Source organism: Prunus mume, linkage group LG1 (genome assembly GCF_029339155.1).
Source record: "Prunus mume cultivar Tortuosa linkage group LG1, ASM2933915v1, whole genome shotgun sequence".
In the NCBI taxonomy this organism is placed as follows: domain Eukaryota; kingdom Viridiplantae; phylum Streptophyta; class Magnoliopsida; order Rosales; family Rosaceae; genus Prunus; species Prunus mume.
Genome location: NC_142698.1, coordinates 30,298,580 through 30,321,637, shown reverse-complemented (window position 1 = coordinate 30,321,637; position 23,058 = coordinate 30,298,580). Strand labels below are relative to the sequence as shown.

Sequence of the window (23,058 nt, the reverse complement as noted above, 5' to 3'; positions counted from 1 at the left end):
TAGGGTAGAAGTCAATATGTAACTTGGGAGGCAAGGGAAAGTTCCAAATAAACTCCCAACGCCAACACCTCATTCAAAGAAAAAAAGGGTTGGATAAGCAGACTTTATGGAAAAAGCCCCATATAGATAAGTTTATTCTCTATTGTGTGGTGAATCTTTCAATAATTTCCTGAGGAAGGCGTATGCCATTCTAAATTCGAGCCGCTGCTAATAGTTTTGATAATAGATTGAATAACAGTGGAGCAATCTAATCAAATCTAGTGAGTGGAATTGTTTGGTTGATTGTAAGACCAAATTAGTTTTTTGGTACATTTTTCACAAACAGATTAAAGCACAAAAAACTTAGGTGAAAATGAAGTTCCGGATGAGTACTTGAATTATGGATCACAAATCTCAAGACCTATCCATTCAATTTCAATAGAGAACAATCCACAAGTTCACTAGATTACCCTTAAATCCCTGCAATGTTCGTGCCAAGGCTGTAGGTTCAGAAATCCAATCAAGATAACAGATTTGGAATGGGAAAACACAGCCTCATTCTCATTAAAAGAACAAAAACTATGCACAACAAAACCTCGAAATCAGATGTTATGGTAACAGGCATACATAAGACAATAGACAAATTCGGAAACCGTCACAAACTAAAGAAAACATATGGCACCAAATTTCTACAAATCAGTTAAGAAATCATCACTTGGCAGTAATGACAAATTGGTATCAAGAACGCGGGAGAGACTGACTAATAGCATGAAGTTCCAAGTCCAATTAGGAGATATTTGCGTTTTTCAGAGAACTTGAGATTACCACGCCTGCAGATGTCCGCATTACATGCTCCCCAAGTATAGCAATACAAGAATCATCGGTCTTCAGATGAGGTTGCACCAATTCCCATATCTTTTTCTTTTGAATCTGCAGATAGTGATATGCAAGAACCATAAATGAAAAACAAAGTATATCATAGATGGAGAAAAATGCTCCCAACTATTCCATACAATCCAGTGCCTCTGGCATGAAGGCATATTCTTTTTATTTTTTTGGTCCAATTGATATTCCATTAAACAGATGGCAAGAGACAAATCCAAACCAGAAAAAGGAGAAAACTAACGACAACCTGAAAAAATAACAGAAGCAAACACAAAGCCCTAGAAAGAAACTAAGAACCCCCAATCGACAGTAAAGATCATAGTAAACCATGTCTTATCAAAATCAGCAAAGAGGATGGGGGCCTGCTAAACCCAATTTTCTGTGCACATCCCCTGTTCTGCTTGCCTAGCAGCCCAATCAACTGCAGAATTTTCTTCTCGCCCGACCAAGCTGCACACTGCATGAACATGCAAGATCTCTTTCATCAAAGGGTAAATTTCCTTGGCTGTCTTTTTTCCTTTGTGACAGACTTGAACAGTTGCTCATTTTTGTTTCCATATTTGATCTCTGACTTTGCCCAAGTCAATCCCTTCCGCACAGCTACAGTCTCAGCTCATAGCACTGATGATGAAAAGAAGGCTATTGACTTTCCACCATGTAACCGTCCTAAAGACTCCCTGGAAACAGCAGCTGATCCTGCCAACCCTCCTGGTTCACAAGCACCATCAAAGTAGATTTTAACCTCTTATTCATTCGGAGGTTCCCACCAAGTAGAAGGATGGGTTTCTGTTGAAACATGCGTACTACATTGCTCACTTTTTGACCTTACATGATCAGCCGTTCCTTGACAACAGCACACACTTTGTAAGAGGCAGTCACACCTGGGTTTCCATATATGCCACAAGGTAAAAGGAATCCAACTCTGTAATTCTTTTCTTGCAAATATATTCACATATGGGTGAGTAAAACTCGGAGCAGCCAGTCATCCATGGTAGGAATAGTTGATCAATCCACTTTGTAGCCAAAAGGTACCCCAAACCAAAACCCCACAGTCCAAGGACAGAGTAGTAAGATATGTTCAAATGTCTATGGATACTCATTGGAGACAGGACATATAGGAGTAGTGCAGATGGATGGAATTAGTACAGCTTCTCCATAGAAATTGACGAATCTAGAAACGGTATCAACTTTCCAGCCTTGTGTCCACTTGATGTGAGAATTGCAGGGATTTTCTTATCGGTCCAGCATGAGCTTTGTGATGACTACACCAATCTGAAGGAATAGATTGATTATCCTCAGACTTTTCCCGAGAAATATCCTCCTTAAAAGGCCTCAACACCCAGGTTTGAGTTCCAAAAAACTCAATGAAACTAGAAATTTTCCATTGCATACAACAAATAATCTTGATTTCTATAATCCATATCAAACTTAATTTCATTCACAATAGAACTCAGCGTCATATAAATTTCATCCGATTCAGGATATGATTTATCGTGAGCTATAAATTTGTGAAGGGTTCCAAATATCTCCACAATACTAAACCCAGGGGACTTCTTCACCCCTCTCCTTTCCATGGCTTCTCTCAGGCTTCTCGCATCATCCCAGCGTTTGGAAAGAGCATAAACATTTGACAAACCAACATATCTACCATCATGACCTGGCTCTATCTCTATAAGCTTCCTTCCAACAATTTCTGCAAGATCTAATTTTCCATGGTTCACACACCCACTAAGTAAAGCACCTAGCATTGAAGCTGTTGGCTCCCTGGGCATTTGACAAATAAATTGGTGTGCCTCTGTTACCTGGCCTCCACGTGCTAAAACATCCACCATGCAAGCATAGTGCTCGCACTTGGGTTTCATACCATGTTTACCAAGACATTCAAAGAAATGCCATGCTTCCTTTACTAATCCCCCATGGGCACAAGCACTCAACAAGCACAAGTACGTTATCTCATCTGGGACAATCCCAATTATTTGCATTTCCGAAAAAAATTCAAGTGCCTGTTGAACTAATCCATGTATTGCAAGTCCTCCAATCATTGCATTCCACATCAACACATCAGATTGGTGCAGCGAACCCCCACGAAACACACCTAAAGCATCCTCTATCGCCCCACATTTTGCATACATGTCCACAAGTGATGTTTGCAACACCAAAGTTAACGGCAACTTATTATCAACCATATAGCGATGCATGACCTTCCCTTCCTCAAGAGCGCCTAAGTGTGTACATGCACACAAAACACTCACCATAGTCACCTCATTTGCTTTAGGCCCCACAACCCGCATTCTCTCAAATACTACCAAGGCCTCCCTATAGTCCCCAGCCTTAACATACCCATCAATCAAAGAACTCCATGACACAACATCACGCTTTGGCATCAAATCAAACACTTCTCGTGCTGAAATCACATCTCCACACTTTGCATACCCGTCCAACATGGAATTCCAAGAAACCGAGTTTTTCACAAAAATTCCATCAAACACCTTACGTGCATATGTGATATCCCCACAGGCAGCGTACATATGAATCAAGGAATTACTTATGAACCTATCGAACTCAAAACCATTTTTAGCAATGTGGGCATGCACAGCCACACCAAGTTCTCGCTTCAATAAGCGGGCTGATGCCTTTGCAAGAAAAGGGTACGTTAAGTAGTCTGGTGAGACCCCATCACGCAACATTTTGACAAAGACAGATATGGAACGGTTTGGGTTTTTGCTCTTGGAGTAACCTCTAATAACGGTGTTCCAGTAAAAAATTGTTGGGTTGGGGAGTTGTGACAAAACCCGATATGAGTAGTCGATGTTACCCAAATCGGACAGCGCAGAGAAAGAAAGGATTTTGGACGTCAAAGACTGTTCTTGGGAGAGGCCACAAGTGAGGAGCAGAGCATGCATTTGCTTGAGCTCAAACATTGATTTGAATTCTTCATGAAGGGTGACTAGCTTTTGAATGATATTAGCATTTTTGCAGCTTGGAAATGATAAATTCAGCATTTGAGAATTGGACACGGGGAGTACCTGGTTAGCTGTGGCAGGAGGAGGCTGATTTTGACGATCATCTTCAGATCCAAACCATACTCTTTGGCCCGGTAGTGAACCCTCAGGAGGCACAAGAAGCTCAACATTCTCATGGGAAGCATCAGAAGCTGCCAAAAGCATTCCACTAGACTTAACACCACGCATGTTCCTGGGCTTCAGATTAGCAAGCACAACTACATTTCTATCCTGCATCAAACCAAACAAAATCACATTGAATACAATTTTCAAAGTGATCATTCTCCATTCTCTAACACAAGAATAATCTCCACCTACTCCAATTCTACATTACCCTTTGCAATCCCAATTGGCTACATATAAGCTAAAGGACTTAAATTTAAGTATTTTGGGTACCTGAAGGTGATCAAGAGGAACATATTTGACAAGGCCACTGCAGATGGTTCTGGGTTCAGGCTCGCCGATGTCGACCTCTTCGACATAAAGAGAATCAGCCTCCTCATGCCTCCATGCCTTGAGAACTCGGCCAACCCTTATGTCGAGCACGTCGGCTGCATCCCTTATCTTCTGTTTTTGGTCCTCGACGTCGCTCACCGGCGGCACCGCCTCATCAATAGAAGCATCGCTCACTGCCCCAGAAGCACCTGTGGCAGAAGCATCGGTGGCCGAGGCGGCGGTGCAAAAGGAAGAAGATGAGTGCCAGAGCAGACTTCTTGCAGAAGGTAGTTTGGGTTTTTTGTTGCGAAGACGAAGATGATGATAGTTACCCTTAATGGCAGAATTAATTTGATGGAAATTAAGAGGAAGCTCAGAATGGGAAAAGGGAAATAGCAGGCGGACGCCGATGCCAGTACTGCATTTGAAAAGGTTCGTTGCCATTCCTTTTTCCCTCTCTCTATCCACACTAATTGCTTTATTCTTGCCTCGCTGCTGTATGCGGTTTACAATTTGTTTGAAGGGAGTTTCACTAAAACACCCAAAATAGGACTGAAATTATAAAAAAACCAAACACTCAAAACACTTTATAAATACACTTAAAAGTTTAAAATCCATCATTATACACACTCAAAACCCATTTATAAATACACCCAAAAAAATATACAATTGTTGATTTTGGAGTTGATTTTAGGTGTGTTTTTATATTTAAATAGTGCTTGAGTTTTTTTATAAATACATGTCTAGAATTGAGTTTATTTATAAATTTGTATTTTTTCAACCCAAGACCCGCTTATTATTAGACCAATCCAACTCAGCTCAACCCTCTTTTGATCGGGTTGACTCGGTTGGTTTTGTCGAGCTGAGTATGTTAAAAAAGAATTAAGAAAAAAAAACTTTAAAATTCAAGTTCTCATACATTAAGGATCCCGAGTCTCTATATTTAGAATTGTTGATATCTCATATGGACCGAGCCCATCAGAAGTTCCATTATGACTACAACAGACCATATCACCTGTGTACCGACCAGTCGAGTACGGTGTCGAACTAGTGATCTGATCTGTAGGCACGTATCAAATCATGGGTAAATGGGGGTGCATGGGCGACCAGCAAACTCGATACGACTTTCGCCAAGATGACCACGTCCCATCCTCGACCAGGTGTCGTCTTACCTTGATATTTCTAAATAGACAGGCTGGTGATGGAGATGGATCATTTATTATACTTCCCATCCATGTACACTTGTCACTTCTCTTTCTGACTCATGTCAAAGCAGTATGGTGGTCTGGAACAGAACATTAAATGCAACTCAAGATAGGGAAAAGATCTCTTCCAAAAATATCTTGACCTCCCCTTCTCCCTCCTATAAATACCCCTCACCTATCTCCAAACAAAAGTAATAAATAACTCTACACATAATACAAACCCTACCTCCATTCTCTTTAGCAAAAGTTAGTTCCTGACTTAACCATCGAAGAGGGTTAGACTGGAATCAACCCTAGTCTGCCCTAATTCTGATATCATTCGAAGTGTGCAGATCTTCTTTCGGAGAAGGAGTCACGGTTTACAAGAGTCTATGCATTTCCTGTATTTCGCTTCATCCCGAGTCTCTATATTTAGTTCAAAACTCAACAAAAATTATATCTAAATCAAAGTTGAAGTAAAAACGCATCAATGAAATTTTAGAAACCCCACTATTACTCTGCTAAGGCATAAACAACACCCACACCCTCAATTGAATTTCCTATTTTTCCTGCAGAGCTTCAACGATTCACAGTAAAAAATTTGGAGCTTTTCTCTTACTCATGATGCGTCCAAGCCTAAGTCTACAACATGGGACCTTACTTGAGACTCTCGCGTGGGCCCGCTGAGTTCTTGGCTCACTCAATGAGTTCTTGTATTCATCAGTAATTGTGGCCATGAATTCAATTAAGAACTCAGCAGCAAGTAGTGGCACTGATACCATGCCTACTATACTTGACAAAATTGAGAACTCAGTAAGGCAGTGGCTGATCTATTTAGGCTTGATTTCAACCTTTTGAGTTAATTCGCTTCTGGCTTCTCAAAGGTGTTCATACAAATTGCAATTTCAATGTATAAAATTCCAGCAAAATAAATCAAGATAAAAGGCCAAGCTGCTAGCAAAATAAATCAAAATATAAGAGTATGACAGACCTTGCAACATTATCCAAATACATAAGTCATTGTTCTAAAATATTTGAAGGCCTAGTCTAACTTTGCAACCTCCTTCAATAGTTAAGTATGATGATGTTTAGCATAACACATCATATACATGTCTTCATCTCCTCAAAATAACTAAGTCAAGAACTGCACCTGATCCTCTAATTTCAATAAGAAAACCAATATAATATAGATGGCATACCTGACTCGACTTGTTCATAAAATTCCATCTCTTCAGCAAATAGTTCACTGTCCAATGATATAGGAAAAGATCGCAGCCAATTCTGCCCACAAGTAAGTGCCTCAACCATCTTAGGAGTCAAAGGAACTCCTGAAATGATCTATGATTCTACCTCCAGTGCTAAAGGCAGACTCGGAGGCCACTGTTGAAACTGGAACAGCAAACACATCTATAGCAAGAAGAGATAAAACATGATATCTAGTGGAATTTACCCTCTACCAATTAAGTGTGTCAAACTTTTGTTCACTTTTAATATTTTTAACACGATCTAGCAAATACCTATCAACTTCACTTTTTATTTCAACTATATCTTTCTATTTTCTCATTTGTGCAAACCGAGCAAGACGTGCAAATTGATAATGATCATCATTACCTTTCAGGGACATATGTAAATCATACATCAAAGACCCGTCTCTCTGAAATTTAACATTGTATAAGAGCCTTGGGTTTCTTATGACGTGTGCTTGCCTTACCCTCTTTTTAGGGTTTTGTTTTGCCTTGCCATTGTTGTGTTCACATGGTTTCTGTATTCTTTGCCTTGCCTTTGTCATGTTCACGGAGTTTCTATGTTTTGCCATATTCATAGAGTTTCTATGTTTTGCCATATTCACTTGTTTTTTTTGGGTTTTGACAATAATAAAAAAATCAAATCCGATTGTAGTTGTTTAGTTTGGTTGCGGGTTTAAGCTTTCGTAAACAGCCCTAAATTGAAGCAGACGCTATTTATATATATATATATATATATATATTTATATGTATTTTATTTTACACGAATCACGCTTAGGCTGAAACTGCCTAAACCCAATAGTGGTTTAGTTCCATTTGATTTTCTTCATGATTTTTGTTAAAACCTAACTGAACATAAAGTGGTAATCTATAGTATTAATTAAGAGAGAAAAATGCCCTATTGCTTAACTCCTTACAAATGAGAAGGAGCTCCTTCTCACACCAAATCAAATTCCAAATAAAACAGTTAAAGGAGCTGACAAATGTCGAAGTTCCATTGTTGTGTGGAGGAACTCCTCCTCAATTTTAAGTAGCCAAACAAATATTTAAATTACACTCAATAAAAAGAAGGTAATATAATAAGAGCAAGCAACATAGTAATTAATAACTACTAAATAAATAAATAAAATACTCTCATATTTTTCTCCCACTAATCCATCTTGTCTTCCTTCTCGACTTTCCAAGCAATAACTCTCACATGCATACCATAACATGTGCCAAACTACTAGTAAAAAGGTAAACAAAAGCAATAGAATTAAAGTTAAATTGCTCTCAATCTATGTATTTCCAATTTTAAACCCAGCAAGTCATGTCCCGACCAGTCACATATACATTCCCTTCTTAGGAGAAAATATCAAGTGAATCCGTAAGCTCGCTTTGCAGAGTCAAGGGTGTTGCAGAGGAGCATTGAGATTACAACAGGTCCAACTCCTCCTGGCACAGGAGTTATGGCTGACACCACCTTAATTGCCTCTTCATAGCAAACATCTCCGGTGGTACGGAACCCTCGGGGACTATTGGGATCCTGCATATTATGACACATCCATCATGACAAAGCAAGCCCAAGAATTCAAACCAAATACGCAGACAAGTTTATATCCTAATGAAATATCACTGTATTTCTTTATTGGCATGCAAAAACACACGTTTACAAATTTGACATGAGATGTGGCGGTGAAAATTGATTTTCCTTGATGGCTTCTGTACTTGTGATATAACATTGAAGACTCTATGTAATGCATTGTTTTTCTTGGTACTTACCATGCAATACAATATCTGTCCATATGCCAAAACAAATTGGTGCTGCACATCGAGAGAACAAGATCAATGCCCTCATTGAGAAATGGCTTTCTCATTGAGCACATTGCAGTCCGGTTTGTCTATTAATAATGGGAAGCGAACATGGATTACCACTTACCCTCTGCTATTTAAAATCCTTGACATAACATACTTGATGTTGTATAGTTGATTCAAAACAGCACAAACCATCGGCACTTCTAGCTCTGTAAACTTTAGGGTTAGGGGTTGATGTGAAACTGAGGAGTCCAATTAGGGTTTGGCTTATGAAAGAATTTGGGGGTAAATTAGGGATCTAGGACAGGTGAACCAGATCTACTAAGAATGAGAAATTCAATTGGATATCAGGCAATTCAGAGGGCAAGTAGGACAAAGAAATGAAGGCAACTGAGAAAAATAAGAAAGACGGGAAAGACACAACAATGCATACACTTGTGCATAAGCATGTTGTAGTCTTTATCAACATTTAGACTAACACCTCTAGATAATAATATCCTAGTCTTTAATAGTAGGAAGCTATGCCTTGAAACACAACTAGCCTAATTTTACATCAAAATTCATTTACTACAAAGAACAAGAGATCACAAGCTTATTTGTAGACTTCGGCTGGTTAATAATAAATCCTAGTCCTTAAAAATCAAACTAATCATGACCATCCTTTAAAACCCTATAAAAAACACAAAGACCCAGAATACACTTACGAATAGTAACATACTCCTATGGCCATGCAAAGTCACTTCGTTTTAATGACACTGTCATTTCCAATATTAAATAAAAATAACAAGCATTTTTACAATTTATCAAAGACAACCACTGAAGGAACAAAACTCTTGTAAGTTAGAGGTCTAGGGCCTATGTAAAGGATAAATTTTCTCAAACCAAGTTATGGCCGCAGTTTTCTATACTACTCATGTGGTTCTGGTTGATTTACATATTAATAGATGTTCAACAATACAGTAACTAGTGACAGTTAGGTAATATAGTAATAGTGACAACTAATGGTTAGAAGGTAAGGCATAATTAAGGATATAGTCCTAGCTCCAACCCCTAATGCAATGATACGACTAAAGAACTTATATGAAACTTCTTCTAAATATGTGGATGAGTAAACTCTTACACTCTTTGGAATTTAGACTTGCTTTAGAGATTAATGTCTACTCTAGATGGATATTGATTCAGTCCACCATCAGGCCTTCAAAAGTACTTTTCTACATTTAATGAAACAATAAATATCATTATGGTCTAATACAGTCATGACTCATCTGAGGCTGAAGCAGTTGAGTCTTCCTTTATGACCACACATGAGTAAAGAAGGTAAAATCTGATAGATACAAATTCTTATGATCATACAAATCTAGTTTCTCTAGCAAAATTCTATTTTTAAAATGCATTTTGCGGGAGGGGATTTTGAAGTAATATATACTTTCAATGTTCCGTTTTGGACAAAAGATATAGAATAAAAAGATTTGGGATACTTTTTTCCAATGCACCCTCCAATGCTGGTGCATTGAGTATTTTATGGTAATCACAACCAGAAATGACTGCTTTCTTGGCAGATGAACAGTAGTTTGTTCCTTTGTTATTGCACTTAAATGGACAGGAAAACTTACCAAACTTCACAACAACCTAAGAAAGAAATGTTTATGACTGTGCACAGATATAATCCTCATTTGATCTGAAAGTTAGATAGAAACAAGATAATTTACCTTAACTGAATTTGTCCCCATGTCGACTACAACTGCCCCTGGCATCAGCCAATCGCATCCAACTATATTTGGAATGCCAACATCTGATACAACAATATCAGCTCGACGAGTAATTTGTTCTGGGTTGTTGGTGAATGAATGGAGAGTGCTAACCGTCGCGTGGTGCCTCTGTCCAGGACTAATGGAGCATCATTGGAAAATTATTCAAACATTATGATGTCTATACAGTAAAGAACAAAAATATGTGTCACCTGCAAGAGGAAAGAAGTGGATAACCCAGCAATCTTGCTTCTCCCTATTACCACTGCATTCTTCCCAATGATCTCCACACGATATCTGAGCAACAACTCAATGCAAGCCTTAGGGGTACAAGGGATGAATAACGGCTCCCTTCCCCGCAATGCAAGATTCCCGATATTGAGGGGATGAAAGCCATCCACATCTTTTTCCGGACTCACGAAATTTATAATCGTTTCCTCATCCAAATGCTGAATCAAACAAGTTAATGTACAATATTTTTAGAAACCCAAAAAGCCAAAACCAAATCACATGACTAGAACTAGAAGAAATTAAGAATACAAACCCAATTTGAAGCAATAATTCTAAATTAACTCCAAGGAGTTGGTACCTGTGGCAGAGGAAGTTGAACAATTATACCGTGCACAGATGGGTTGCTGTTAAAACTTGAAACAACATCAATAAGTCGATCTTGAGTACAATCTTGAGGCAGTTGTACAAAGGAAGTTTCAATCCCAACTTCATTACAAGCTTTTAACTTCATATGGACATAAGCGTGTGAGTCCTCTCTGTAGCCCACCAAAACCACAGCCAACCCAGGAAGTCTTCCAATGGCAGCTTTCATTCTGCTTATTTCAGCAGCTACTCTCAAATTCATGTCTTTTGCAATTGGCTTTCCGCTCATTATTTCAGCAGCACTCCGAGTCTGCCCTGTAGCTCCTGTTTTCACAGCTTTGGATACAACAACAATCAACAACCACTCATTCAATCATTCAATCAATCAATCAATGAAGCTAAAACAGACATTTTTTATGAGCTGAGGAACATAAATGTGGTGTAGAAATGCACTTACGGTGAAACCCAGATGAGAGGGGACGATGGGAGGTTTGGGTGGGAACCCAAATGTGAGGGAGAGTGAGAGGGCTTGAACATGGCGGTGAGAGCGTCGCTGAGTAAAAGGCTTTGCCTTTGGTCCCCAATCTGTGCCAGAAACCCACCATAACGCCACTACCTCTTATCCTCGATCTTCATACTCTCCTCTTCTTCATATTCTTGATTATCAATATATACAGACAAAATAAAACCACTAGTTGTTGTAGCTTGTTTTATTTATTGATCAAGTGGGAATTTGTACACAGAATTTCGGATATTATGAAAATGTGAGTTTCTTCTGTTAATGCCTTAAAAATTCTTTTATTTTTTTTGGATTAAAAAAACTTTCAAATTCAAAAAGATATGGTTAGCTAAGAAACGAAACCACATATGTTAAGGCAGTGACTCCGTGACAACAACAACAACCAAAAAAAATAAAAAATAAAAGGGTTAAGGCAGTGAGTCCACTTTTGCACTTGAGACGAGACTTGAGTTCGATCTCTCTTCTCATGTAGATTGGTTAGACATTTTTTTTGGGGTCAAAAACAGAAACCATTTGTTAAAACTAAAAAATGGCTTTTATTTTCACGGGATGCAAGCATATCAAGTTTTCCCTTTCATAAAACTAAAATGAAAAAAACCAAAAAACAAAAACTGTCAATTGACACAAGCGCTCTAGTATATATAAAGGGAAAAACTTTGGTGAAATATTTAAAATCCCAAAATACTCTTAGCTAATTAAAATGTTAAGGAAGAAAATAATATATTAAATGAGGATAATATTAGTAAATTTAAATATTTTAATTTAGTAAAAGAGGATAATAATAATAATATTTGTACAATATTTACGGACTACATTGCTGACTACCTCTGTAATAAAGAAAGGTCCCATATACAAAATAGATTTTATTTGTTTAACCAAAAAAAAGGCTAATTGACATGTGTGATGCGCGTGCCAATGTACGAGTTTTGTTTTAGGCGACCGGCTGAGAGCCATCCCATAGTTCATTTTGGGCTGATTTTAGAGCATCTCCACCCACAATGGCTAAGTCTAAGGCAAGGGCAAGCAAAGGCTGCCACTATTCACGTGAATAGTGTCAGCCTTTGCATTTGTGGTTCCACCCATGAGGGCAAAGTCTAGGGTAAGTCTAAGGCAATTACTATTCATTGTACTTTATTTCCTATTTGTTTATACTTTAAACTATTAATTTTGATAAGCTTTTTAGATTATATTTTCGGTTGTCACGTGTCACTATTTATTATAAAATTTTCATTTAAAATTTAAGATAACATTTTTCGAATAAAATTTTCAAATAAAATTTTTGGATAAAATTTTTCGAATAACATTTTTGGTTTTGCCTTGACTAATCTATTAAAAAAAAAGAAATTGGAAATGCAAGAAATATATATATAAAAAGACATTAAATTGAATAAAACGGATTTTTTTTTTTTTACCTCGTTGCCAAGATTTTGATGTGGAAAGTGAAAAATATTGGAAGGAGATGAGTTTTTATGAAGATTTGGTGTAGAAAGTGAATAAAATGGTTAGGTATTTATAGGGAAAAAATACAGAATTTTTTGGTATTTAAAAAAATTCAGAATTTTCAGAATTTTTCAATTTTTTGAATTTTTGGCCAAAAAAATCTGTTTTTGTCTTGACGTCGTGATGCCAGCGACGTCACAAAACTCGGGCTTCAGCCCAGGCAGAAGTTGCCCTTGGGCTTGCTCGGGCTGATGGGACCCACCACGAAACCGGCTGCTTCTCTTGCGCTGGAGCCATCTCGGGCTCGCCAGGCCCTTTCCCAGTTTGAGTCCTGCGCTGGACCTGCTCTTAAAGGGTATGGTCAAAAAAGACAGAAGAGAGGAGAAGAAGAAGAACCAACCAAAGAGAAAAAGAAAAAGGGGAGGAGCTGCCTCAAAGGGCGGCTGGGAAAACCTCCAGTCACTCGAAAGAAGGAAATGAGGGAGATAAGACTACAGAAAAGGCAGAGCCTCTATGTTTAAACACTCTCGGTTAAGAAAAGAGTAAAGTAGAGACTTGTCATGTGTATTAAAGGAAAATCCTTCTTTACCACCTTTGAATCCCCCATTTGTCCTAAAAAGAGACAAGGATCATACATGCTCATGCTAATTACTAAATTCTCAAGTCCAATAAATGGTTTTTCTCGCTTTTTTCTGTTTCATTGTAGTTGTTCAAAATATGTGACATGCATAATGCAGAGAACAAAACCTGAAACAATATCCTTATTGGCTCCATAAAGAAGTCCGACTGCATGTACATAATGCAGAACAATATTCAACAATCTAACACAAAACAAACTGCAACTGCCTTTATTCCACATAACTACTCCGTCATAATTGTCATCCGCTGAAAGATGGTTTCAGCAACACCAAAATCCAAACACGATGCATATCTAATGTGAGTTCTGACTCTCTTCCAATATTTCAAGATCGGGTTCTGCATAATGAGTTTCTGTTTCATCTATCCCATTGATTAATTTACTTGAAGTTGATGCCCTTGCAGTTGTGGTCACGTCTGTGGAAGTAGAAGAATCAGCTTTGGTACATTCCCCATGAGCCATGGCAACATTAAGCTGATGATCATCCGCTGTAGGGGGATTAATCTGCTCAAAGGTTTTCTCACCAACAAGAATACTCACAACGTCTGCCATTCTTGGCCTTAAAGTAGGAGATATATTCGTGCACATCACGGCCAAGGTTAAGATGGTGATGGCTTGTTTTGCATCATAAATACCGGACAAATTTTTATCCACCAAGTCCACGAGGCTTCCATTTTTATATGCAACATAAGCCTGCGGTAAAATGATGTGGGTTTAGAATTCAAAGTGTGCATGTTCACTTTAAAGTAGGAGGAATTACAAAATACCGTACGTCCTGTCAGTTTTACTTACCATGTCCAAGAGATACTCACTCTCATGGTTAAATTTGTATCCTGCATTTTTCTTCCCACTAACAATTTCGAGTATAACCACCCCAAAACTGTAAACATCAACTTTGCTTGTTACAAAACCTTGAACTACATACTCAGGTGCCATATGTCCACTGCATCAACAACAATGAAGCATAAATTCAAATTATATTTGCATAATGCACCCGTCATAGTATGAGTTGAATTTCATGGTATTATTTTATACAGAGTTTCAGAAAGCGAAAGGTATTTGGTTTTTGTACACTTACTTTGGTGCTTCCACTTTAACGATCCTAAGTTGTTCTTCCTCGGTATACAGGCTTGCCATTCCAAAGTCTGAGATCTTAGCATTAAGAGCTCCATCAAGGAGGATATTTTCAGCTTTGATATCCCTATGAACCATCTTGAGTCTAGGGTGCTCATGAAGATGATCTAAACCCCTCGCTATTCCCAGGCAAATGTTAAATCTATTTTCCCAATTAAACTTCAATCTGGACTTCGAGCCTGCAAGTCACATGAATGATGACCACTTTAGCATTCTATGCATATATTCCTCCGGTTTAGTCTAAACCGTAAACGACTTTGTTTTTGTCATAAACACTGTATCAGCACAGAAAACACAAGTCACTACAACAGAAAAACCCTTTCATGACACCTGATTTGCATCATGGAAGGCATTTAATGACTCGGGGTAAGTGTCGTAATATGCGTCGTCGAATGGGGGGTCATGGAAAGTTTTCTCAAAAGACGACATCTGGTATGCGTCACCTAATAGTATTTCGATAGTATTTCAATGACGAGTGAGTACCGGATCTTATTTCTTAATATAAAAGCAATACATGGTAGGAAGAGGAAAATTTTGGCTAAGCTCAAACGAATGTAAGTATCTCTATTTGTACACAAAAGGAGGAAGTATAATATAGAATAAAACAATTTGATGTTGTGCTTGAAAAATTAGAAAAGGGAGGAGAAAAGATGAATTACCGAAAAAAGCGTCTGCAATGGACAGGTTTGGCATATATTCATAGATGAGCAAATGCAACCCTTCTCCAAAATAAGCATCCAACAATTGAACAAGGTTCTCATGCCTGAATGACTTTAAGGCATAGAATTCATTTAATAATTCCTCAACTTTTTCTTTTGAGTGAGTAGAAAGTCTTTTAACAGCTACAGTAGTTTGACCACCTTCCAGTTCAGCCTGCATCAACACAACAGACAAATGTTATATATCTGAATAAATTTGCAACATTCAAAAGATACCCCACCCTAATATCAAATTTCTGCCACAAATTAAGTTCACAATGTAAAAGTATACCTTATAAACCCTTCCAAAATGCCCTCTACCGATCTCCATTTTGCCGCTAAACTTTCGAGTTGCACCTATTAATTCTTGAAGGGTAACATGTTTATCTTGGCCTATCCGTATTTCTGTTCCGGGAAAAATCAAAGATGACATGTTAACTAGGAAAGAATTCTTGAAAAAGGGCATGGTGCAGTGTAGTTGTAGCTTCACTCACCTATCAACTCTCTTTTCCCCAGCCAGCCCATTTTCCACATGAAAGCTAATAGAAGCAATAGAACAACTACACTTGAAGGTAGAGTAATAATCAATGCTTTCTTCAATTTTCGCCACAATGCAGAGTGTTGGCGAACTTCGAAGTGATATTTCATCGAAGGAAGGAATAACAGCAAGAGAAAAGTCAAACTTTAAAAGATTGTCAAATTAATTAACAAGATTAAACTAATTAACTGAAATGAAAACTGCCTGGCTGCAACCTTGAAATAGCCAACTTTTTGGTAAATTAATGGGGCACATGATGACCATATAAGCCAAGGGGTTTAAGTGTAGCTTGGAACCAACTAGAAGAAACTAAAGTCATAGCCTTTTAAATCACCTGGAGTTATGGAAATAGCAGAAATGAGAGGTCCATTCAAAGTAAGCTGGTCGTCTGCACATCCCTTTCCAGCCCAGTAGAAGGAAATCTCCAATACACTATCATTAACATCAGCTTCGAAATGTCTGGTTTGGGGTTCACCTGGACCGTTTGCCTCTTTTGCGATGTCGAAATTCATTAGCCTTCTCTCATCCTACAACAAACGCTTCTTTTAACACTGGCAGACAGTAAATATGAGCAGGAACAAAACTATGGGTCACACCTCTATTCTAATGATGGTACACAAGATTTCAGTTGATGGTACAAATAACAGTACTCAATTTAGTGTCAAATAATAGGATTAATTGAATGACATCAGCTCTTACCTGGATATAAACGTCAAATGCCCGTCTCTTTAGTATACTGTATGATTCCTTCTCCCTGAATACTATTTCAGCAAAGTGAAGGGTCACGTTATATTTGCCTTTTTGTAAGCAGAAAGCATAATAACTTAGGAAGACAGGGGCAATCCGAGCATTTAAATATAAGTCTGACTCAGCAACATGAATTCCACATGACTGGGTCTGTATGAAATTACTAGAATTTGAATCCGGTGATAAGAAGTCTCCAGAAAGGCTATAACCCCAGGTTTTGGAAGGACTAATATAATAGAGTGAAGTTGATTCATCTGCTTCATAATAATTGTCACCGACAGTTAATCCCTCACCACCACAATTTATGAACAAGGAGGAACGATCTGCAACAGGGATAGATTAGATAAATTAAAGTGCACAAGAGGTACTGAAATATACTTAGCTTACTGAAAATGAGACGTTAATAAAATGAAAGAACAATAAAATTTACCTAAAATGACAGTTTATGAATCCTTATAGATTGGTAAAGTTCAGATTATACTCATACTCTCTTATCAAGCTTATGTGACCAACCATTTACAAAATTCATCCCTTGGAAGAATAATAAAACTATTACAAACTTCTTCCCAGAGATAATGAAAGGCTCAGAAGAAGCCAGGACAATGTTGTATACATATCTGAAGAACCAACCAAACTCACATTTAGATTTTCGTCCAGGACAATGCATATGCATGCGTTTCATTGGATCCCTGAATAAACCACCAAATTTGTAAGAAATGGCTCTTGAGTTTTCTTATACTAGAACAGATAAAAATATTAACATACAAAAATAGTTGATCTGCATCGGTTGAACTTGAACTGCTGCAGCAGGCAAACAAGTTCCTGAAATGTATGGAAAACGATCTCATCATAATTCCACATGCAACTAGATTGGTAACAATAGAAAAAGAAAATTAATGCCAATTCTTACAGATGATCTCGCTTATCATCTGGCACTACGAAGCTACCTTTGGAAAAGTTATTGTACGACAGATCCCTGAAAAGACATATGGTCAAATTTCATAGCTAATGGAATGTGGGAACATAATACGCTCCTAGAAAATGAAGGTGGCTTAGATGAGGATTTTTCTTTTCCTTACAATTAAGCATTCCGGTGTCAAATCTAAGTAGCTGTCTGATGAAAGAAGTTTTTTAGTATCTGAATTACTGTATGAAACTTTTTGTAGAATGATCATTTCAGAACAATTATTCATATAAATATTTATTTGACAGCCAATACACGAAGATAAAAATATATGTACATAGTTTAAGATTCTGAATATAGAAGCTTACAATCTAGTCTTGACTGCACCACCAACCCAAGCAGGGATTGTGTCATTAAGTTTATTCTTTGCCAAGGACCTGAGGAGAGAGTTGATAATAGAGTACTAACATCAACAAGAGTTCTGTTGTCTTTTATGTAGCAAAAACACACGAATATCATTCACTTACAAGTGAGTTAAATTTAAACCACTCATGGACTCTGGGATTCGTCCGGTTAAATAGTTAAAGCTCAAATCCCTGTTACATAGAGGCATTAACAACTTGGGAACTTAGTTAACTAGTCTGTGACATCCATTGTATCAAAGTACATTCAAAAGCAGGAATTGAACAAATCAATAAAAAGCATAAACATAAACCATTAATCTAGGGACTCGTGAAGGTGGAGAGAGAGAGAGAGAGAGAGAGAGAGAGAGAGAGACTCACAAGTATGTTAAATTTGACATTTGACCAATGTATTCAGGGATTTCACCGGTGATGGAACAGTTCCTTAATATCCTATAGAAACCATGAGAAGAGGTGAGTGATTGGATAAATCATATGAGCATGAGGTTTGCACCTAGTGATGCTGACTGCATAAGACATGCGGCAACAAAGACTCTTGCAAAGCAAAATAAAGTTTGCTTGAATAGTTTATTATGCTGGTAAAAGTTTAAATCTGGCCAGTGAACATTATTTTGTATTAAACCTCTTTGGCTCGTAAAATGAATAGATGCGTGCGACATGCAATAAAAACGATTTACAGAGTGTTTATATTGCTCAGGTTCGCAGATCGTGGGAATTGGAAACCAGAGTTTGCTACGTCACTGATCCTTCTGCAAAATGGACACCAAAAATTCATCACGAAAACAGAGCGGCTGATTTTTGTTTTTTTGTTTTTCCCTTTTTGTGAAAAAGTGGGTTAATGAAACAGAAGGGGACGGTGTACTTACAAATACTCAAGACTGGAGAAATTAAAAAATTCCGCAGGTAGACTCCCTTCAAAATTGTTTCCCACCATTGACCTGTGAGCAGTGCAGAGTAGTACTAAATTCAGATGTCTCTATGAGATAACTTTCATAGAGTAGAAGCTTAATCTAGATGTTCAATTTGCTCTTGGTACCATTTACATCTATTCTCCCAAAGATTTACGAATTGTGTGCAGTAACGTAAAGGAAAACTTACAGATAAAAGATTTGGGTCCATTTTCTGATGAAGTCAGCTGGGAAGCGACCAGACATATAGTTGCCAGATATTGAACTGCATTGGCCAATTAGGCATCAAGAACATTACATAAAGAAGACTCCTGCTACACTCACCAAATTCCTTTACCAAATTTTGTTCCTCAAATGATGTGCCGTGTCTCATTTATTCAAATCTGAGTCCACTATTGACCCCATTTATTTCCAACAAGATATAAAATGCGAACTAACACATCACTTGGTAAGCAAATTTGACTTTGACATTATTAAATGAGAAACACTTACAATGAGCGCAACTGATTAAGACTGCCATAATCCGGGAACTCCCCAGTGAGATCATTGGATGCCGCCCAGCTTCCACAACATGAGAACAAAACAATGTGATCCCAGTACAGATTTAAGTACCAAAATTTTCTCCTTCTTTTCTCATGATATATATATATATATATATATATGTAACTTTGTTTGAAAGAAGCTTACAAGTATTGGAGATTGCTCAAATTACTAAATGAGGGTGGAAGACGACCAGAGAGTCGATTCTGATCCAAAATTCTCAAAGCAGAGAGAAAAAAAGGGAAGACGAATTCAGATGTTTGTTTTCAGTAGAAAGTGTTAGCCTTTAGAATATATGTACATAATTTCTCTCGCTGTATGTGTGTGTGTGTGTGTGATGGGGAGAGAGAGAGAGTGTGTGTGTTGATCATAAGGTGCAACAAAGGCGAGCAAAGAACTTACAATATTTGAAGGGCCGTGATGTTTCCTAATTGGTAGGGAATTGGACCTGACAAGTTATTATAAGACAGAGACCTGCAAAACTCACAGATTATAAAGAAGAATTTGAAATGTTATACAAAGGAACCAACTGATCATATCAAGTCAAAGAAAGTCGAAGAATTAAGTGCAATGGTGAAAACAAAAAGTCGCAGAGAGTTTACTTACAATAGTTGCAGAGAACTCAGTGCACCCAAAGATGATGGTATCTGTCCGCTGAGGAAGTTGTGATCCAGAAAGCTTTTTGGCCAGAAAACAATTGAGCTAAGTTATTAGATGTTACCTTGTTAAAGCTCGGAGAGAGGGGTAGAAACAGAGTAAACTTAAAGTCGAGTTAAGCCGAGTTGTAAGAAATACTGAAATTAGATATAGATATATACAAATTACAATATAGAATTCAAGATTAGATAGAAAGTCAGCCCATGTAAGAAAAAAAAAAAGGAAAAAACCGATGTATTTAAACCTTAAATTCTTATCTCTTTTTTTTTTTTTGGGTAAAAAAACCTTAAATTCTTTCAATAGATTTTCCCTTAAAACACATGCCGATTCAACACTCCACACCTACAATGACCAAAACAAGAATAAGTCTGACTTAACAGTTGACGCTGTACATTCCTTGATTCGGTTTCTCTAAATCCCAAAGAAAAAACTCCATAGAGGGGGAGAGGAAGCATCACTGCTCCTCTTCCCTTCTCCTCTCTTCTTTTACTTTTTTATTATTTATTTTTATATTTTGAATTTATAGGCTTTATTTATTTGAGATTATGTTTCATTGTACGTAGTGATGTGAGTTAGTAGTTGTTGGTGTACCTGCTTTAATTTGATTAAAAACAGATTTGGGGAAAATCTCAAATTTAAGGGTTAAGTACCCAAAAAGGAGCTGTGAAGTAGTTGGGAAAGAATTTATCCCCACACTCAATTGATGTGAGTTGTAGTAGTTGTTGGTCTCCCTTGTAACCAAAGCAAAAAAGAAAAAAGAAAGAAACCAATATTGAATATATACTTACAGAATAGTAAGATTGCGCAAGTGTCCAATGCGCCCTGAGATGCCTCCTGTCAGTTGATTGCTTGAAAGGTCTCTGAATATATGAAAACTTAATTAATATGCATTCATATAAATTCAATAAATATGTATATGTTTTGAGGTAAGGTCTGGCCCTCAAGTGAATCCTTAAGTCCGTATCTATATTTATGCATATACACTTACAATTGTATGAGGGATGACAAATTCCACAAGGTCTCGGGTATGGAACCGGTGAGCTTATTGTTGGATAAATCACTGTTTAAGTGAGGCATCATATAATCAATCATTATAAGTATACAGAATCAACTAATAAATAAGAAATTAAATTGTATATATTTAGTGGCTTGGTTTCCCTTTTTCGTGACAATTAATATATAAGGGATCGGTTGAAAGACTTTTTTTCAAAAAGAAAGATGTAAAATATCTAAAGCTCCCGCACCAAAAGAACTGGCAAAGACAAGTTTTCTGAATGTTTAAAAAAATATTATTCAATTCTCTGAAAGCCTTTTTTTTTAATAATAATTTTTTATAAACTTGTTGGAATAATGATATGAAATAATTACAGCTACTCCAAAGGCTCAAGCTCCTCCACTTCTTAATATGAAAAGTGTAAATTTACCATATTATCCTCATTTAATTAATAATTTTAATTTTTAATGTTTGCATTAACCCAGGGTATTTTTTGATATTTTGAATGTTTCACCATTCTCCGTCTTTTGCTTTATATATATAGATATATAGATTTTAACTGTTGGAATAACGATAGAAAATAATTACAACGTCTCCAAATGCGTAAGGTTCTCCACTTCTTCAGGTATAGAACCAGTTAAAGCGGCGCCGGTAAAGGAACTGCAACACAAATCATTTGAGAAAAATTATTGTTAGAATTAAAAGTTAGACAAATGACATTGTTAAAGGAGCCCGAACGAGTGCTCTATATATATATATATATATATAGTATTAATTTTGTTGTGACTTACAACTCCTTGACATGGCAATATCTGTTTTTGTCATGTACACAGTCCTCGGTGCACTTGATCTTCAAATTGTTAGTATCTGAGTCTGGATAATTGCAATTTGAGCCATTCAAGTGTAATGGCCTGTTATACTGTAACTTATTTACCATCAAATTGAGGACGTCTTCTGCGAGAGAGGGAGAGAGAGAGAGAGAGTTATTGAATGTTATTATCTCAAACTCGAGCTGTAGCGTCAAGGATTGTGAAATCAACCAAAACTAAAATGAGTCCACGTGCATGTATTTATTATTAGCAAAATAAGAATCCGTTTGGTAACATTTTAGCAATACATTTTCGAAAAATGAAAATGAGAAACGTATTTGCATTTTCAAGATCTGAGAATGCCTCTAGTAACTTAGTTAGAAAATATATTCAAAAAACAAAAATAATGAAAATGTGTCTAGTACTTCAATACGAGAATAGCATAAACAACAATGAATATGTCATATCTTTCAATTTTTGAATATGTCACATCTTTCAATTTTTTGTTGAATTTGGGCTGACTACTCGAGCATATTTTTCGTTCTTAATTAGCTCTCATAACAAAATATTTATTAATTCAAAATGAGAGAAATGTGAATAAAAAGAGAGAGGGATGAGAAACAAAACAGTCGTATACCTTCGTTAGGATCCAACAAAATAATTGTATCGGAAGATCCGTGCCTAAAAACAAGCTGCCAAAGGAGGAAACTCAGGAGCATATACTTAACAAGAAGTCTTGGACGGGTTTCAACCATTGTGCTTTACTTTCAGATTCTAGTTTACATTGACAATATGTACACTAAGCCCTCTTCCCCTTTTTATAATGCAACAGGCTTCTTTTTTCTTATAAATAATTTAACAGAAAAATACTGATCCAATAAATAAAATCATTAATTAAGTGGGAGCCGCACTTGCTGTCAATTGCACAAGCCACCACTTTTAAGGTGGTCTCAATTGATCTTAACCACTTAAATTATAAATCCTTTGCACATTGATTTTTGTCGTGTATCATTTGCGTGAAATAGTTGAATGCATGACGGACGTGGTCCTCAGATTTGTGGTGGCAAACTATTTTGGGGTGGTGGGGCGCGGTCCTCAGATTTGTGATGGCAAACCATTGGGTAAGGGCGGTCCTCAGATTTGTGATGGCAAACCATTGATTTTCTTCATGATTTTTGTTAAAACCTAACTGAACATAAAGTGGTAATCTATAGTATTAATTAAGAGAGAAAAATGCCCTATTGC

General features: G+C 37.1%; 4 protein-coding genes across 6 annotated transcripts; all 4 read right to left on the bottom strand.

Moving 5' to 3' along the window:
• Positions 1–512: 512 nt before the first annotated feature.
• LOC103328237 (Nucleic acid-binding, OB-fold-like protein) lies at positions 513–4,815 on the bottom strand. The gene is made up of 3 exons (XM_008230636.3): positions 4,263–4,815; positions 3,891–4,097; positions 513–909 (listed from the first exon to the last, which is right to left on the bottom strand). Exons 1-3 carry the CDS (start codon positions 4,743–4,745, stop codon positions 766–768), a joined length of 834 nt encoding a protein of 277 aa, XP_008228858.1. The 5' UTR covers positions 4,746–4,815; the 3' UTR covers positions 513–765.
• Positions 940–3,884, bottom strand: LOC103328678 (Pentatricopeptide repeat (PPR) superfamily protein). The gene has a single exon (XM_008231089.3). The coding sequence runs from the start codon at positions 3,864–3,866 to the stop codon at positions 2,235–2,237; it is 1,632 nt and encodes a 543-aa protein (XP_008229311.2). The 5' UTR covers positions 3,867–3,884; the 3' UTR covers positions 940–2,234.
• Positions 4,816–7,826: 3,011 nt separating the features above from the next.
• On the bottom strand, positions 7,827–11,666 carry LOC103328222 (bifunctional protein FolD 1, mitochondrial-like). Of its 2 annotated transcripts, none has more exons than XM_008230625.3 (5): positions 11,323–11,666; positions 10,861–11,189; positions 10,484–10,720; positions 10,233–10,400; positions 7,827–8,254 (listed from the first exon to the last, which is right to left on the bottom strand). In XM_008230625.3, exons 1-5 carry the CDS (start codon positions 11,468–11,470, stop codon positions 8,084–8,086), a joined length of 1,053 nt encoding a protein of 350 aa, XP_008228847.2. In that variant the 5' UTR covers positions 11,471–11,666; the 3' UTR covers positions 7,827–8,083. The 2 variants fall into 2 exon arrangements, with proteins under 2 accessions (XP_008228847.2, XP_008228838.2); XM_008230616.2 differs by having other exon boundaries at positions 10,861–11,201; positions 11,323–11,662.
• Positions 11,667–13,477: 1,811 nt separating this feature from the next.
• LOC148921567 (putative LRR receptor-like serine/threonine-protein kinase At1g53430) lies at positions 13,478–22,608 on the bottom strand. Of its 2 annotated transcripts, none has more exons than XM_089042853.1 (26): positions 22,451–22,608; positions 21,796–21,958; positions 21,593–21,664; positions 20,999–21,070; positions 20,799–20,870; positions 19,960–20,031; positions 19,756–19,827; positions 19,501–19,572; positions 19,306–19,374; positions 19,004–19,078; positions 18,772–18,843; positions 18,583–18,654; positions 18,266–18,337; positions 18,011–18,079; positions 17,852–17,920; positions 17,490–17,555; positions 17,345–17,401; positions 17,219–17,268; positions 16,532–16,902; positions 16,167–16,359; positions 15,789–15,854; positions 15,587–15,699; positions 15,256–15,469; positions 14,541–14,775; positions 14,255–14,405; positions 13,478–14,155 (listed from the first exon to the last, which is right to left on the bottom strand). In XM_089042853.1, exons 1-26 carry the CDS (start codon positions 22,566–22,568, stop codon positions 13,757–13,759), a joined length of 3,126 nt encoding a protein of 1,041 aa, XP_088898979.1. In that variant the 5' UTR covers positions 22,569–22,608; the 3' UTR covers positions 13,478–13,756. The 2 variants fall into 2 exon arrangements, with proteins under 2 accessions (XP_088898979.1, XP_088898974.1); XM_089042848.1 differs by having other exon boundaries at positions 15,789–15,923; positions 22,451–22,607.
• Positions 22,609–23,058: the final 450 nt, after the last annotated feature.

Bases quoted from the DNA above. Each gene is read 5' to 3' on its own strand.
- LOC103328678 (XM_008231089.3), bottom strand. From the start codon at position 3,866: ATGCTGAATTTATCATTTCCAAGCTGCAAAAATGCTAATATCATTCAA.
- LOC103328222 (XM_008230616.2), bottom strand. From the start codon at position 11,470: ATGGTGGGTTTCTGGCACAGATTGGGGACCAAAGGCAAAGCCTTTTAC. The intron at 11,202-11,322 runs GTAAGTGCATTT...TTGTATCCAAAG, and splicing joins CCTCTCATCTGGGTTTCACC to CTGTGAAAACAGGAGCTACA. The intron at 10,401-10,483 runs GTGACACATATT...AGTCCTGGACAG, and splicing joins CCACTTCTTTCCTCTTGCAG to AGGCACCACGCGACGGTTAG.
- LOC103328237 (XM_008230636.3), bottom strand. From the start codon at position 4,745: ATGGCAACGAACCTTTTCAAATGCAGTACTGGCATCGGCGTCCGCCTG. The intron at 4,098-4,262 runs GTACCCAAAATA...GGTTTGATGCAG, and splicing joins TTCCTCTTGATCACCTTCAG to GATAGAAATGTAGTTGTGCT. The intron at 910-3,890 runs GTACTCCCCGTG...CACTATCTGCAG, and splicing joins CTCCTGCCACAGCTAACCAG to ATTCAAAAGAAAAAGATATG.
- LOC148921567 (XM_089042848.1), bottom strand. From the start codon at position 22,568: ATGGTTGAAACCCGTCCAAGACTTCTTGTTAAGTATATGCTCCTGAGT. The intron at 21,959-22,450 runs GTATACGACTGT...CCTCTCTCGCAG, and splicing joins TTTGTTGGATCCTAACGAAG to AAGACGTCCTCAATTTGATG. The intron at 20,871-20,998 runs GTAAGTGTATAT...TCATATATTCAG, and splicing joins TTGTCATCCCTCATACAATT to AGACCTTTCAAGCAATCAAC.